This window comes from Zootoca vivipara, chromosome 15 (genome assembly GCF_965207765.1).
Source record: "Zootoca vivipara chromosome 15, rZooViv2.hap1.1, whole genome shotgun sequence".
NCBI lineage: Eukaryota > Metazoa > Chordata > Lepidosauria > Squamata > Lacertidae > Zootoca > Zootoca vivipara.
In genome coordinates, this window is record NC_142598.1 from 40,159,263 (window position 1) to 40,176,407 (window position 17,145).

The window sequence follows — 17,145 nt, forward strand, 5'->3', positions numbered from 1 at the left end:
TTCTCCCTTTCCTATTCCCTCCACCCGCAGCCTGGGCGCATCCTGAAACCTGAATGGCACATTCAATTGCCTGCCTGCCCCATGACTGCAGACTAACAGGCAGACTGCCTGGCTCCACCGCCGCCAGCCAGGCTTTTCCTCCCCACCCCGCCGTGTTTGGATCCCTATCTATCCTGAGGAAGCGTTCCGGGGGGGGCGGGGACGGACGGGACAGGGGACCTGGGAACATGGCCCTGCAAAGCTTTTGGTGTTTTGGGTTTTGGTTTTTGCCATGAAGAGTCCCATGCACTTAAAACAAAACTTTAGACCCGCCCCCTCCCCATGCAAAACACAACAACAGGAACACTGATGCGCGTTTGCTTCCTTCGAGAGGAGTCCGCGCAAGAGCAGCGCAAGAGCAACAGACCCCCCGCCCCAATCCCTGCTTCCCCCCCCCTCCTGCTTTCCAGAGACAAATGCAGGTTGGAATGCAGCAAGGGCGGTGGGGAGCGTAAAGCCCCACGCTCTCCGTGGCGCATCCCCGCATCCAAACGAAACAGGATGCATAGGATCGCGCGCAGCGCTTAAAGCTTGTTGGCTAGATAGACCACGTGACGGGGGCCCGGCAGCCTCGGCGCAAGCCTCGGCGACTTTGCGCAGGCGCGCTGTGGGCGGGGAGGACGCGCCCCCGGGGGCCGGATCAGCTGGCGGGAGGCGTGCGCTCTTGCGCTCCCGGAGCCGGCGGCGGGGGCTGTTTTGGTGCGGAGCTCAGCGGGCAAGAGACTGGGACAAAGCAGCCGCCGACGAGGCAGCGCGACCAGCGGAGCCCCAGGCGCGCGGCCTCCTCACCCCGCGCGGATGCTGCTGCGCGGATTCTCTTCTGCTTAGGTTGCGCCGGCGTTGCGCGCCCCCCCCCCCCCATGCTCCTTGCCCGGGTCTTGCTGCCATCATGACCACGCTCCGCTTGTGGGACCACCTGCGGGCCGGCAGCTCCGAGCTGGACTGGTGCGAAGACAACTACACCATCGTGCCCGGCATCGCCGAGTTTTACAACACGGTGCGTATCTCGAACTCAGGACCTGAGCCCGGAGAGGAGGAGGAGGAGGAGGAGGGTGCATTTGGAAGCCGAGGGCCCGGAGGGTTGCGTGTGGATTGGAAAGTACGTGCAAATGCACGGTGGTGCTGAATGCATGACGTTCACACGCCTTGGCTCTTTCCCTTCCCTGCCGCTCAATTCCTTATTTATTCACAAATTGTTATTTTTTAAAAAAACAAATGCCACCTCGTCGTGGAAATGCAAAGTGAGGTCCTGGGCGCAATCGGACTTGCAATCGGATCCCGGAGACCTTCAAGTCGGGCTCCGATTTCTGCTTTGGCGCTGCCTATCAGTTCTCAGCCTTGGTCCAATTGGGAAAAGGACTATTTTGCAAAACGCGAAGAGGATACCCAGTGTTGTATTTTAAAACTGCAGCTACTGGCGAATAGCTTTATTTATTTTTTATTCGAAGGGAGAGCTTGTCTTGGTAAAACAGAATACGCTATGGTCGGTTTTACTTTCAGGAACTAAGTGGTTGTTTATTATCCTAGTCTTCATATTTTCAGAAAGTGAGGGGCCTTAAAATACAACAAACTATCTTTTTATTATTTGAATAGCTTGCAGATATGGAACTGTGGATCAGATCGTTTCCATGGGAGTTTTTTCCCCTTTGTTTTTCCTGGCAGAGATGCTGTAAATAAAATCAGAGAAAATCCCCCCAAAGTCTGCAGTCCCTTGAATCCCTTTTGAGAGGAGCTGGGATCACGGACTGTCATTTTTTCAGGCTGTTCAGATTGGAAGATAAAGCTTAAATTGCATGCAGTGGATTAATGGAGCAAAGCAGATTTTTCCATCTGTTATCATCTTAAGCTTTAACTTTACTTTAGAAAAGGGGTTGGCAGAAGGTAGATTGTGGATCTCTGGCTGATTTGCAGATCAGCAAGTGTGCCGACTTAATGGTTCAACAACTAAAACGCTGCAAATTGGGCACCTGAAACTTAGGAAACCTGAAGGGAAATTCTGGTGCTGTACTGAGAGCAAATTTCTGGCTTTCACAAGCTTGAAGTCTGGCTTTCACAGCTTTAGAAAAATGGCCTTCTCCCAAGGAACTTTCAGGGCTGATTTACATATTAACAAATTATTCTATGCCATCAACTCTCTGTAGAAACAATGCTATTTTGCATGTAGGTTTCCACACATTGAGGACTGTGCATTCATGCAAAAATGTGGCCTGGATGCATGCTGGTAACATGTTAATTTAGCCTGTTAATAAGTCCCCAACCCCACCCCAAGAAAAACTAGCTTGCAAACTAACTAGCCTCCTGACCGCACACGCCTATGTTATGTCAATAGCGTGTTTAAACAGCCCGGAAGAATAAGAATAATCTTTCTTCCATCTCCAAAAGGTTCCCTGCTTTTTTTTTTTCCTGTGGCAATTTATAAGCTGGCACTTAATTCCTACCTCCACAATATTGTGGCAATGTGTGGAGCGGCCCCTCATCCCATGGGACAATTGCTGCATCCTTTCCTGCGTTTCTTCGTTTGCCGATTTGAAAACACACAAGCCGTGTTTTTCCACTGCAAGATGTTTAAAGCCATTTGTGACCCAGAATAAAGCAGTATCAAACAGAAATCCACATTTGAACGTAACTCCCCACCCTGCGTACAAACGTGCGCACACAGACGTAGGATAGAGGTAGCAACAACAAAATAGGCAACAAATGGGGTGGTGGAAATTGTGCTATCATTGTCCTTCCACCTGACTTCAAAACACGAGGTCACCTGGAAAAGGCCAGTGTGTTCCTTTTCTCAGGATCCTGCTGTTAGGAGCGTGTTGACACTTCAGCAGCATTTCGTGGCTCGCCTCAGGTGACAAAATGCCTTGAGCCACAGGAGGAGCTGTGTTGCGATGTGTTTTGCCAGGGCTGAAGTGCTAGCCCAGACCAGAACATCCCATGGATGGGCCGAAGCCAAGTGACTTCTGTTCAACTTACTCTTCTTTGCACGTGCAAGTCTTTCAATGCCCTCAACCAGAAGAGGAAGAAGAAGAAAGGGTTCCTCAAAAGAGGAATTCAAGGAGACCGAGCTGCAAGTGTTTCATGGCGCTTCCTTTCTTCTGGCTCAAAATTGGGGGGTGCATGGAGAGTTTTGTGACACCCGCTGCCCAGTTGGCCTCTTTCACGGCGTCCACCACTCCTGGTTTGGTGGTTCCAGCCTTGGCAGTTGTTTTCCAGGGACCATGCCCCTTGGCCGCTGCCATTTTCGTATTGTGTCAACATGGGGGGGGGGGAATGTCTTCTCTAGGCAGTTGAGAACACTGCATGTCCTAGAAAGAGCTGACTCAGGCAAAGCGGTGGTCTAAGTCAGGCGTCGGCAACATTTTCCGGCTGTGGGCCGGAGCATTCCCACGGACTGTTGTCCATGGGCTGGACATGCGATTTCTGGCACTGTGCTGTCCATGTCCGGGGCGCCCGAAATCGCTTCTGCTTATGTCCGCAGCACCGAAAATCGCTTCTGCGGCCGCACAGACACAACTTCCCGTGCGTGGGGGGACTTGCCGAGTGGGTGGCTCGTGGGCCGTATAAACGGCCTCCATAGGCCGTATCGGAGGTTGCTGATGTATAGTCTAAGTCGTGCATGGCATGAGGTCTGTCTACACCATGGGTAGGCAAACTAAGGCCGGGGGCCAGGTCCAGCCCAATCGCCTTCTAAATCCGGTCTGCGGATGGTCCGGGAATCGGCGTGTTTTTATATGAGTAGAATGTGTCCTTTTATTTAAAATGCATCTGGGTTATTTGTGAGGCGTAGGAATTCGTTCACACCCCACCCCAAAAAATAGTCCGGCCCCCCACAAGGTCTGAGGGACAGTGGACCGGCCCCCTGCTGAAAAAGTTTGCTGACCCCTGGCCTACACCTCTGTCTCAATTTGTTTGTCAGGGCAGGGATAGAGTCTTGGAGGAAAAGATGTCGTTTTTATTTCTGCCTCCTCTTATCCAGATATTTGCCTGGGAAAGTGCTATGCTTACTCTGTTGTGCAAGATCCCTCTCCCGCCCCCAACATTTTTTGTTTCGGTTTGTAAAATACCACTTTATTTAATCATTCCTTTCTGCTTATTCCCCCCCCCCCCCCGTTTTCCCCCTTAGATAAGCAACATCTTATTTTTTGTTTTGCCACCCATATGTATGTGCTTATTCCGACAATATGCAACCTACTTCAACAGCGGAATATATTTAATATGGACCCTCCTAGTGGTGGTTGGTAAGTCCTTCTGTGTCTGTCCTATGTGACCTGAAATTTTGAGAAATAATATTCATTTATTTATTGTTTGAAAATGAGGTGGGGGGTGGGAGTGGACAACAGATAAGGTGCTTGTAGAACGTGCCTGATTTCAGAAGTACAATACACTCCCAAAATAAAATATTGGGAGTTGGGTGCCATTTTGAGCCTCTCAGTACCCCCTGCTGGGTATTAAACAAGGTACTTTTCCATTACTACAAACATTATGGGGTAAGTCATGGTTCTTCCAGTTGGATTCTTATTCTGGGATGGCTTCTCCTCAAGCCTACATGTTTTATCCACTCTCCATTTAATCTGGATTTAGCCTTTCTGGCAGAAATCCAATAAGTTAAAAAAGAAAAGTCTGTTGCCAGCGACCCATTTCTGCTAATTTGCAGATTAAGTCCCTGCCTGTAAGCATTTAGGTTGGTTTCGGTTCTGGTCTTAATGGTCTTGGGAGGAAAGGCAGTGTGTATTATTTTGCTTATCTCAAAAAGTGGGAGGCCGGCCCTGCTGTTTGCTCAGCCAGATCCTGAACTACTGAGCAGTTCATTTCCTTGTTGCACCTTCATACACATCCTTTAACACATCCTTACAGTTTCTCAATTAAGGTCTGCTATGAGATAACTGACTGTGCAAACACCCCCCCCCCCGAACTCTCCCATTAATACTTTGCTCTAAAGTTAATTTTGAAGCTTTTTGGGGGGGGGGTTCGATCTTCAAAACCTAGCCCTTCGCTGTGTGTTTTGGTTGCTTGCTTGCGTTAAATCTTCAGGCGCTCGTCTGCGCAAAGCCGCCTGGCTGTTGTTGACTCTGGCCGAGAAGAGAAGAGGACGTTTGAACTGTTCTGTAATGACCTCTTGATTCCGAATGTGTTCCCCCTTCCCAGGAATTGGATCTGTCTACTTCCACGCCACGCTCAGTTTCCTGGGTCAGATGCTTGACGAACTCGCTATACTCTGGGTTTTGATGTGTGCTCTGGCTTTGTGGTTTCCCAGAAGATATCTTCCCAAAATGTTCAGGAACGACAGGTAATGTCTCTTAAGCATTGGCCTTTAAAGAGGGGGCTACACTAATAGCACCTTGCGCATCTCCTCGGAAGAGGGCAGGAGGAACTTCCCGTAGGCATGAGAGAATGAGAAACAGCTGTAACCCAGAGATTCTGACATCACCTTTAAATCTCCCGCTGGATCGAGAGCTTCTCTCACCTCTTTGTCCTTTGGCCACGATTCCTGGTGTCCATCTGGTTACAACAGGGCAATGGATGGAGACGGGATGGTGAGAAGACAGCACTAGATTTAAAGAGAGCCTCTCCAGGTTGCAGCTTCGCAACCTAGTAACAACAACAACAACAACAACAACAACAACAACTTTTTATTCTTTATACCCTGTCCATTTGTTTGGGTTTCCCCAGCCACCCTGGGTGGCTCCCAACAGAATATTAAAAACACGGTAAAACATCAAACATTAAAAGCTTCCCTAAACAGGGCTGCCTTCAAATGTCTTCTAAAAGTCAAATTTAATCTGTTCCGGACATCTGTTCCAAAACCAAATGGTTCTCAAATTAAATCTGTTCCGGACGTCCGTTCCAAAACCAAAGCGTTTGCAAAACGGATTAACCCGTCCCAGACTTTTAAAAACGACCTCTAAAACAGCAATTTAGCATGAATTTTACTATCTAACGAGACCATTGATCCATAAAATGAAAGCACGGGGCGGGCGGCACCACCGAGAAGGCCCTCTGCCTGGTTCTCTGTAGCTTCACTTCTGGCAGGGAGGGTAAAAATAATAGTAAAAATAAGAGAAGCTAAAACCCCTGTGCTCAACTAAATCATCACCAATCACACAAAGCACAACCATTTCAACAATCAATTTTCTTCCAAAGCGTCAGACTTCCTGTCCTTTCTATATTTCATTCATTTTAAACCTGTTGCATAAACTTATCTACATGTTTGGTAATAAAGTAAAAACGTCTATGTCTGTTTCTTTTAACATAAATTATTTACAGAGGTTGTTCAAATGCTGCTACCGAGTTTAAGTTATAGCATCTGTTCTTGAGGTAATTCTTGAAGACTTCCCAATTTGAAATAAACTCCTTCTTAGGTTTGCCCTTGATCTTTTCAGACAAATTATCTAGCTCAGCATACTCTACAAGCTTCCATAGCCACTCTTATCTAGAGGGGATTTTATCACTTTTCCAGTGCGTAGCAATGAGTCCCCTTGCAGCTACTGTGGCATATAGAAAGACTTTTCTTACATTCCGGGGAATATCAGGGCCCGTAATATCAAGTTCTTCCTAAACATCTTCCTAAACATTAGGAAGAACTTCCTGACAGTAAGAGCTGTTTGGCAGTGGAATTTGCTACCAAGGAGTGTGGTGGAGTCTCCTTCTTTGGAGGTCTTCAAGCAGAGGCTTGATAGGCATATGTAAGAATGCTCGGATGGTGTTTCCTGCTTGGCAGGGGGTTGGACTGGATGGCCCTTGTGGTCTCTTCCAACTCTATGATTCTAAGTAAAAACAATTTTGGATTTTTAAGAAGAGGTATTTTAAATATTTTTAAAAGTTCTAAATAAATATCCTTCCAAAATACTTTGATCTTTTTACACACACACCACATGTGATACATGGTACCGCCTGTTTTTCCACATCTCTGGTAGGTTTTAGTTTTATTCCTTTCGGGTGCTTCTGTTGATCCCAAGCCTAAGGGACTCTTTTTATATATTAAAAAATCCAGGGGCCGATTTAAAGCAGCAGTGGGCATTCTCTCTGGAGTCACCACCTGCCTCGCCTTCATCAAGCCTGCCATCAATAACATCTCGCTGATGACGTTGGGTCTTCCCTGCAGTGCCTTGCTCATCGCAGAGCTGAAAAGGTGAGTGTCTGTCTATATGTGACAAAATAGCTCTTCTGCTTGAGGGCAACATTTGGATGCCTGCTTACCATTTGAAGCGAACACGTTCCGGACGTGTGACTTACCTGTGGGCAGGGTGGCATTAACACACCTGGAATTAAGGCACAAAAGGACTTCAATGTTCCCACAGAAATCCCAAGCATCCGGACAGGAGCTGTTTTTTGGGTGGACGACTTGACAAGGTGATAAATGGTTCTGTAAATAACCTGGGTGCGTTAGAATAACTTCTCTCCCTTAGGGTTGCAAAGCAAAATATCTCGTCACATCCAAGAGATGGCACAGGCTCCCAGTTTGAAAGCTGCCATCTGGGCCTTCAAAAGGGGCTGCGATGCTGAGAAGAGGGTTTATAATTTTTAAATAATTTATTTATACCACATCCATCTCTCTCTCTCCCCCCCCCCATTTTTTAAAAAAACACCAGCTGTAACTTGCCTGGCTGTTAGTCACCATCTAAATGTTCTCATTTATTTGGAAAGCAGAAATGTCAGTGGAACTGCACTGGGATGAGAACCCCCTTGGGCAACGTGGGGAAGTAACACACCCTAACTTTAACCGCCAATCCTTCTTGCAACAGTGTTGTGGGAAAAGTAGGAAGACGAAATCAAAGTACCCCTTCACATGGGATCATTTGTTCTATGGCATTCGCTCCTGCCATGCGCAATGACGGCCATCAGCTTGGAGGGCCTCTAAAAGAGGCTTAGACTTTTTGTGTTTTAGTTGGAAGCCTTAATTTGCTTTTGGCTCGTGGCTTTTTGTGGGCCACATGCTTGGGGTTTTGTTTTTTTTAAGAGTGCTTTTAGACGATGTTCTTGATATTTGTTTTCATGCCATGACCTGCCTTGGGCCAAGGGGGTGTATGCAACCGTTGCCCCTAAATGTACAAAGCTTATCGTCTCCGAGTTTAGCTCACTTCTTACTTAACCTTGGGTCAGATGTCATTCCGTCGCTGTGCTTTTAATGGTCTCCTGACTTTCAGATGCGACAATGTGCGAGTCTACAAGCTGGGACTCTTTTCTGGCCTCTGGTGGACTTTGGCCCTTTTTTGTTGGATCAGCGACAAAGTATTTTGTGAGATCTGGTCGTCATTCAACTTCCAATATTTGCACTGCGTATGGTGAGTCCATCGTGTTCGGATTCCAGTCCTTGCCACAATTCCCGCCCCCCCCTCTCTGCCCTCCGTTTTCCGGTGTTACATCTTGCCATATTTGTTGGTTTATGGGACTATATAGAAAATTCAGAATAGCCTTCACCAACGTGGTACCTGTCCCGCCCCCCCCCCCCGATGCCCATTGGCCCTGTCCCCAACCCCACACATTGGAGGGCACCATTTTTGTTAAAGCTGGTCTGAGTTCTCAGTGTAGTCTGTGAAGGCTGATCCAGACACTACAGGCATTCAACTCTGTTGTTTTTACAAAAATGTGCGTTGGGAGTGAAAAAAATGTTTTGTTGCCCTTACTGCTGGATTTGCATTCCTAAGGGAACAGCCCTGTACTCGGGGCAAAGCGCAACTTTTGCCTGCCTAAGGTCCCAGCTTCAGTCCCTGACACCTCCTGCTTCAGCCTCATGGTGGGTGTAAAAAAGGTAAAGGGACCCCTGACCATTAGGTCCAGTCGTGACCGACTCTGGGGTTGCGCGCTCATCTCGCATTATTGGCCGAGGGAGCCGGCGTATAGCTTCCAGGTCATGTGGCCAGCATGACAAAGCTGCTTCTGGCAAACCAGAGCAGCACATGGAAATGCCGTTTACCTTCCCGCTGTAGCGGTTCCTATTTATCTACTTGCATTTTGATGTGCTTTCGAACTGCTAGGTTGGCAGGAGCTGGGACCAAGCAACGGGAGCTCACCCCGTCACAGGGATTCGAACCGCCGACCTTCTGGTCAGCAAGCCCTAGGCTCAGTGGTTTAACCACAGCGCCACCTGGGTATATCACCAGCTAAACATCGTGATAGAGTGATACATCGTGATGCCAAAAAGGAAGGGGTGTGAGGTGCCAGGGTGAAACTGCCGATGCTTCCGCCAGCGCCTGGCCTGTGGGGGGAGGAGCCCCGGTGTAATAATAATAGTAATAATAATATAATTATTTATTATTTATACCCCATCCATCTGTCTAGGTTTCCCCAGCCACTCTGGGCGGCCCCCAACAGAATATTAAAAGCACGATAAAACATCAAACATTAAAAGCTTCCCTCAGCAGGGCTGCCTTCAGACGTCTTCTAAAAGTCATTTAGTTGTTTATCTCCCTGACATGTGACGGGAGGGCATTCCACAGGGCGGGTGCCACTACCGAGAAGGCCCTTCGCCTGGTTCCTTGTAACTTCACTTCTCACAGTGAGAGAACCGCCAGAAGACCCTCGGCGCTGGACCTTAGTGTCTGGGCAGAACGATGGGGGTGGAGATGCTCCTTCACGAGGCACTGGAGTGAAGCTTCTGACAGTGCCCAGCATATGGAGGAAGCAGGCAGCCTGCCTGCTTGGCCGGAGAAGGAAGCAAAGGTGACCCCCCCGCCAATATACCGCCAGGTTAAAAGCCCATCGCAATCTGGCCCTCAATCCGGCCCTGGACAATGTATTGATACATCGCCCAGGCCTAACACACGGTTCCTTATTTTAGATTTGCAAGGAATATCTGTTGCAAGCTGTACTCAACCTTCTCCTTTTCTGTTCTGTCCCCTCAGGCACATCCTCATTTGCATCGCCGCTTACCTGGGCTGTGTGTGCTTTGCCTACTTTGATGCCGTCTCGGAGATCCCTGAGCAGGGCCCGGTCATTAAGTTCTGGCCCAGCGAGAAGTGGGCTTTCATTGGGGTCCCTTACGTCTCCCTCCTCTGCGCGCACAAGAAATCGCCCCTGAAGATTACATGATGGCGGCGGTTCTAACATGCAGGAGGAGGAGGAGAGGCCAGAGAACGACACCCTTGCGTTGCTTTCTCTCTCTTTCTCTACAAACTGCGGTTCTGCAAAGGGAGCCACGAGGACGTCGCTGCATCTTCCCTGCCTCCCCCCCCCCCCTGTCTCTGGCTCCCAAGCAAAGTTCTTAGGAGTGAGCAGCAACGGAGAACTCTTTTGCACCCCTTCTCTGTGGTTTGGGCAGATCTGGTGTCCCCCCCCCCTACTAGAAGTCTGAATGATAGTGCTGGCAACGTTTTGCCGTGTGCATTTTGCATAGCGTTCTCTAGCTGGAACTAGACGTTGTGGGAGATGTGAAGTTGCTGTTGAAGAGGCACCAAGCCAGTATCGCCATCTCCTTTTTTCCACCACTGAACTTTGCCTCGCTTTTAATTGGCTGCCAGCTGCTCTTGCAGGGCGGGGGCGCTCAGAATGCTCTGACATCACAGCATGTCCGCCTTGACAATGCCATGCGGGGTGGGGGGGTGGGGGGAGGCAGCCGCCACCCGATTTCCCATAAAGCCCAGCTCCTGACAAAACCCCTCCGGTCAACTCCGAGAGAGTATTTATACAGGCAGTCTTTTGTTGTGAAGCAACCCCAGGATGCAGCTGTTTACTGAAGGCTTTTAAAAGGTTTGCTTTGTAGTTCTACCATTATCGCCTCTCTCGCAGACTTGGGAGGGTATTTATACCGACAGCTTCTTCAAGGACGAAATATCTTTCTAGCCAGTCCAGTCAGAAGTTGTGGGGGGGGGGCAGGGATTCGCAAGGAAATACGTTTTGAGAAGCCGGCTTTTCTTCTCCGTTGCTTGATTTCGTAGTTTGTAGGCTTAACACTGAGGCTGTTCTGCTCACTATTCTGCTCTAGGTCTCCTCCTGTTGTCCTATGGTAAACTCATTCTCCCTGGGCAGGAGCATGGCCAACTTACGAAGGGCAGCTGGGTCTGTGCTGTGACCCTTTCCCCCTGCTGATTTCTGCAGATCAGGCTGCTGCTGACGGCATAGGAACAAGCCAGTCCAGGCTGCCCCTGCCTTTGTCCACTGTCCCCCTTACTTGGCAGGGTGATGATCTAGTGGCCACATGCCATTAGTTGCCACTTGAATGGGGGGGGCGGGGAGAAACAAAAATTGCATGTATCTATTCAGAGGAAGTGGCCTTTTTCACTTACGGTACCTTTTTGTGATGTTCATCTCCCTGGGCTTGAAGGCCTCGAACTTGTGCAAATTTGTAGCTGCTGCCTCGGATCCTGCTCTCTTTACTCAGGGCTATGAGGCTGGCGGTGTGGAAGACCCCTCCGGAGAGATGCCTCCGATCTATTGGCGTGACTGCATCGCTCAACCACCATTTTAAGCACAACTGAGGGCACTTGGTGGTGGAGGTGGGTTGGGAGTCCCGGGACAGACCTCTTTCTCCCCCTCGCCCCCTGAACCTTCCCCAGTTGGAATGCTGGCTGCCTTGTGCAGCCCTTAGACCCGGCTTCCTCAACCTCAGCCCTCCAGATGTTTGGAGACTACAATTCCCATCACTCCTGACCGCTGGTCCTGCTAGCTAGGGATCTTGGGAGTTGTAGGCCAAAAACACCTGGAGGGCCGAGGTTGCGGAAGCCTGCTTTAGACATCACACATTGGTTCAATCCTTGCTGCTTTTTCAAGTATTGCAGCAGAATTCTGGGTTGAGTTGGCAATGCAACTGGAGGAGAGCGGGCAGATCTCTTTACAAGGTTGGGCCTTTGAGGGCAGTGTGAATAAGGTATTCAATGTTAGTCCTACTCAGAGCTGTCCCATTAAAACATGGACTTAGTTGGGCTGGAAAATGAGATGGTGGGTTAAAAGTTCTAAATGCATGACAACCTCTCCTTCCATTGAGAGATTTGAATTGCAAGATCTAAGAATGAACCCTCAGATTCCGATCCACTTGCTTGAGCTCTGAGCTTCATCCTTATTATTTGGGGTTGTTTGCCAATCTATGACGAACAGCAGACTAAAAAAAACACTGTTAGGTGATTGTGGGCAAGAAAGCAATTAACCAATTAAACACTTCATTATTAACATATAATTAATCTATTAAAAATCAAGGCCAAGGTGTCTCGACAGAAACGACAGCCAGAAAAGTGTGCATCATATATATATATATATATATATATATATATATATATATATATATATATATCATATATATATATATATATATCATATATATCATATATATATATATATATCATATATATCACAGGATGCACACTTTTCTGGCTGTCGTTTCTGTCGAGACATCTTGGCCTTGATTTTTAATAGATTAATCCCCACCAATGAAATGAGATGTTAAAACAAATAAATAAAATAAAATCCACATTTAGCTAATGGTGCCCCAAGTACTGCTTGAAATGACTGAAGATGGCTTTATTATCCCACCTTCATTTCCCTTTTGGTAGCAACTGAATAATGCATTGAGTTCTTGGAAAGAGATTAATGTAACAATAAGCCACCAGATTTTTGAAAAACCGATTTACCTTTTAACCTGCATTTAAATCCCCGGCTCTTTGCGAGCAAATAAATGAACTCGGAAAGGTTGAAGTTTAGCTGTCAAATCTGGGTTGGGTTTTTTGCCACATGTTGCCATGACAGAGTTTTAGAGAATGTTCATGCAGAGAGCGCTAATATTCTGGCACCTGTTTTAGTTTTAAGGAGGTTGGAGTTTCGTTTCAACAACAGCAAAGACTGGTTCACAAGCTGAATTCATGAAAGCTGTTTCAACTTTCAGGACCACATGATGCAAATCTATGAGCCATTGGCACAATCTATAACATCTGATCAGAAAGCATGATCATTAATATAGGCTTCAGAGAATCTAGCTGCTTTGGAGAGTACAAGTGTCTGACATCATTTTTTGGGATCCCAACTCCAGGTATAACATACCTTGTTCTAAACTGTATTCTAACCCCCCCAAAAATTAGCTTTTTAATTTTACCCACCTCCATGTAAAGCTGAATGACAAACCAGTTTTAATGTGATAGGTGTTTCCTGCCTTCTCCCTTCACAAGAGCTAGGAAACGGACCAGGTAGCCTTCCAATTAAGCATAGTTTCCTGTTTTGTCCAAACCAGGGGAAATTATGGTTAACACTTTGAAGGAGCCGGGATATTAAACCACCATTTGAAGCTGGCTTCAACGCCTGGCTTGGGCAGAAGCTACTCAGTAACCATAGCTCCCTGGTTCCAACAAAGAGTGGTGGAAGGAGTCTTGGTTTGTTTTCTGATGTACACAAAAGTTCACACTTTAAGCTGAGATATGGTCCCTCTAACTAAATAAGCTGAGAGCTCAAGCCTGATTTCTGATGGGCCACCTAATGGACCCAGGTGAGATACCTCCATGTTTTGCTGTGACAGGAGCATGGCTTACTTCCTTGTCAGATGTGTGGCGCTGGCCTATGGGGCAGTCTCTCCCACTTCCGGCTCGGAAAACCCACGGCAAGGCCCATTTCAAACCAAAAGACTTTGTCTCTGGCTGACCCCAAAATATTTTCACGCAGAAGAGCCTAGATAGGAATGTGCTGCCCTTGTTCCTATTTATTTTCTTTGCACTTCTCGTTGCTCCAATTTATTTGATGTTTATTAGGGTTTTCAGGGTAGCTTCTTCGGTCTTTGTTTTTGTGTGTGTTTTTTTTTATAAAAAAAAGCTTAGAAAAGTGGTACAGTGTTAACCCTCAATGTGTGTTTTGGATTTCTGCTGATGTTAAAATACATACACACACCCCAAATATTGTGAATTGCTTAAGGACTCAACATGACTTGACAAGAATGCAACCTAGCTAGCGTTTTAAAATTGAACAAGTTTCTATGTAAAACCTAGAAAGCTTTTAATTCCTTTGTGTATGATTTAGTAAAATGTTCAGTGTTAAATCTTCTTCACTCTGTATGCCAATAAAATATTTCCTTCGGAACTTCTCTCTGAAAAGAACGGGTTTAGTAGAGGCTGTGATGGAAAGAACCATTAGTAATTTCCATTGCCACCTATAGAACAGGGAAGCCTCATGTGTTGCCCATTTCTGTAGCCTGAAACAGGCTGAAATGTATATAGTTCTTCTCTCTGATATAGCAGGTGTCATTTCCATTACAGAGATGTAGTATTTTGAGCAGTTTTAATGGAGGTAACTGCAGAGGGGGTCAGGCAGAGGTTACTGATAGGTTTGCAGAAAGCTCTGCACTTTTTTTTTTCCTGCAAAAGAAAAAAAAAGTACTTGGAATAAATTAAATGTTTCCGTAAAAGTCTTATTTTTTTCAGTATTTGGTATTTTGCTTTCAGACTTTTTATTTTGCTTTTATTTTGATCCACTTTGTAACTGAGGAAGGGGATTGTGGAAAAAGTGGAGAGAGGGAAAGAATAAACATGTGGATGAGCAAACATTGCCAGAACTTTTTCACATTTATTTTTTAAAGGAGTTTAAGTTGTTTGAGTACCAAGGGACCCCCTATATCTCTATCTGAGAGAATTGGGGAAAACCTCTCACTGTGGCATCTAGTTCCTTCCACATGGGGGCAGCAGTGATCTAACGGTGTGAACTTAATGCAGGCAAGCAACTCTGCAGAAACTTGCTGGCATGTCACAAAGAGGTTTCTCTATAGCAAAGAAGTGGAACCGTTTTTCTTTTTAAAATAGGTGCCTCTATTGCTTCAAATTCACTAAGGTATGCTTGCAATACGTTTGATGGCTGAGATTCCTGCATTGCGGTGTGTGTTTGTGAGGTTGAGATGACACTCAGTGTCCCTGCTCTATGATTATTATTATTATTATTTTAAAAAAGGTTTTTGTTGGTTTTCTTGTTAAAAACATTAACAGGCAACATAATGACAAAAACAAACAATCTTCATCCACATGCTTCCTTTGCAAAAAAGAAAAAGGGAATGTGGAAACAAATGTATAAGAAAAAAGAACAAAGAACACAGAGACAAAAACACACAAAAACAAGAAAAATAAAGAAAAAAGATAGAAAGCAACACACTAAATAATAGATGAATACTAAAAGGATAATCATTAAGTAAACATCATTTACATATCTTCTATTTTGACTTCCAATTTACCTCTCTGCATTTTGTGAACTTTAACCTTGCTATATCGCACAATTCTTAGCCTATTTACATCATTAGCTATTTACATTAATTTACATGCTTTATGATTCTATGGCTGCAAAACGGGACTTTCCTGGACCTATTGCCCCCCCCGCCCCCGCCTGCCCCAAGCTGACCCTGAGGCTGTGAGGTATAGTGTGAGGAGCTGCAGCTGTAGGTCACAGTGGGCAGAAATCAAGGAAACCAACCCCCCCTTGCCTGAGCCAATGTAGCCCTCTTGATTGAACTCAAAGTTAGTCACCCTTACGTGTGAAGATGACGACATACCAAAAAATGGGGGGGGGAGGCTGCAAAAGAGCCGAGCCAATAGGAGTTTGCACCTATGCCACTCGCAGATATTGTAAATCTAGGACCACCGGGGCAGATTTACCTGGGTCCAACGTGGCCCCCTCCCCATTTGGGTTTGTTTTTTCATTTATTTTTTTCTTGCTGAAAGGTTCGCCCTGCCCTTTTCTATGGTTTTGGGGTGCGCTTAGGTGTTTTGCCTGTTTGGGGCAGCGCTGGTTTTTCCTCCTGTGAAACTGCCCAGGACAGTTCCTTTGACATCTCAAAGGTTCCCCTTGGCCTAAAAGGTTAAGGGGTGATATGATAGCCATGTTCAAATATATAAAAGGATGTCATATAGAGGAGGGAGAAAGGTTGTTTTCTGCTGCTCCAGAGAAGCAGACATGGAGCAATGGATTCAAGCTACAAGAAAGAAGATTCCACCTGAACATTAGGAAGAACTTCCTGACAGTAAGAGCTGTTCGGCAGTGGAATTTGCTACCAAGGAGTGTGGCGGAGTCTCCTTCTTTGGAGGTCTTTAAGCAGAGGCTGGACAGGCATATGTCAAGAATGCTTTGATGGTGTTTCCTGCTCGGCAGGGGGTTGGACTGGATGGCCCTTGTGGTCTCTTCCAACTCTACAATTCTATGATTCTATGATTCTTGCAAGTTCTTGTACTAAAAAGAACGACCAATGTTTTAAAGGTCCATTGCCCAATTAATTACGGACGCTTAACAATAAAAATAATCAAAAATCTGATTCTTCAACTAAGCATTGTAACTGCCGCTTAAATATTGCAGGCCTGCATTAAATTAATTACTTAAGGAACTGGAAGACTTGTCCTCTGTGTATATGCATGTTTTGGCATTTGTCTGCCTTGCTCTCAGTGGTACTGTGGCGGTCAATAACACTTCCACCACTTCCACTCAGAAGCGCCAGCCCATTCTGTACCTTGCGCAGAGCTGCCCTCGTCCAAGAAAGGTGTACTGGTAAGAGGTTTAAGGATATATAAAGACTCTTGCATCAGGGCTGCCGCTGAGAGATGTCTGGCTCTGTGCAAGAGCAGCTCACAAGGTAGACGGCACATGGCTTCTCCCTGTGCGCGGCTGTGCGTGAGAAAGAGGGCTCTGAGTTAATGAAACAAGCTTTACCTCAGACCTTGCTTGAGCCAGACAGAGAGGACAGATCCATCTCCAAGTTCTCTGTGCCGTTATCTCAGCCTGTACCGTTTCCGAGATTGTGACCGACAGGTGTAGATAAATTTCCTCGCAAACGAAACCTTGGCATTAGAACGGGAAAAAAGCTTCTTTGCCCAATGTGGTGGGAGGCTGCACAGAGCCGCTCAGTCGGAAGGGGGAGCGTCAAACTGTGTCTGCAGCCCAAAGGATGTAAAAACCAGCAGAGTCGGACGCTGCCATTTGTAACTGGCAATTGTGCCACACAGACTTAGCACCAAGTAATTCCTGCTCCATTTTGCACCAAGGTGACACTTCTGTAAATTACGCGAGTGGCTGCTAAAGTTCATTGCGAGAGTAAAGCCTGAAATATTAGTCGAAACAAAACAAAACAATTCCTTCCAGCAGCACCTTAGAGACCAACGAAGTTTGTCATTGGTATGAGCTTTCGTGTGCATGCACACGTCTTCAGATACAATATTAGGTATGTCTACT

At 46.5% G+C, this 17,145-nt stretch overlaps 1 protein-coding gene across 1 annotated transcript; it reads left to right on the forward strand.

Annotated features, from left to right (window-relative positions):
- The first annotated feature begins 672 nt into the window (after positions 1–672).
- Positions 673–10,879, forward strand: ACER2 (alkaline ceramidase 2). The gene is made up of 6 exons (XM_035097100.3): positions 673–1,036; positions 4,160–4,274; positions 5,182–5,323; positions 7,028–7,165; positions 8,181–8,318; positions 9,879–10,879. The coding sequence occupies exons 1-6, from the start codon at positions 929–931 to the stop codon at positions 10,063–10,065; spliced, it is 828 nt and encodes a 275-aa protein (XP_034952991.1). The 5' UTR covers positions 673–928; the 3' UTR covers positions 10,066–10,879.
- The last annotated feature ends 6,266 nt before the right edge of the window (positions 10,880–17,145 follow it).

Bases quoted from the DNA above. Each gene is read 5' to 3' on its own strand.
- ACER2 (XM_035097100.3), top strand. From the start codon at position 929: ATGACCACGCTCCGCTTGTGGGACCACCTGCGGGCCGGCAGCTCCGAG. The intron at 4,275-5,181 runs GTAAGTCCTTCT...CCCCCTTCCCAG, and splicing joins GACCCTCCTAGTGGTGGTTG to GAATTGGATCTGTCTACTTC. The intron at 5,324-7,027 runs GTAATGTCTCTT...TAAAAAATCCAG, and splicing joins AAAATGTTCAGGAACGACAG to GGGCCGATTTAAAGCAGCAG.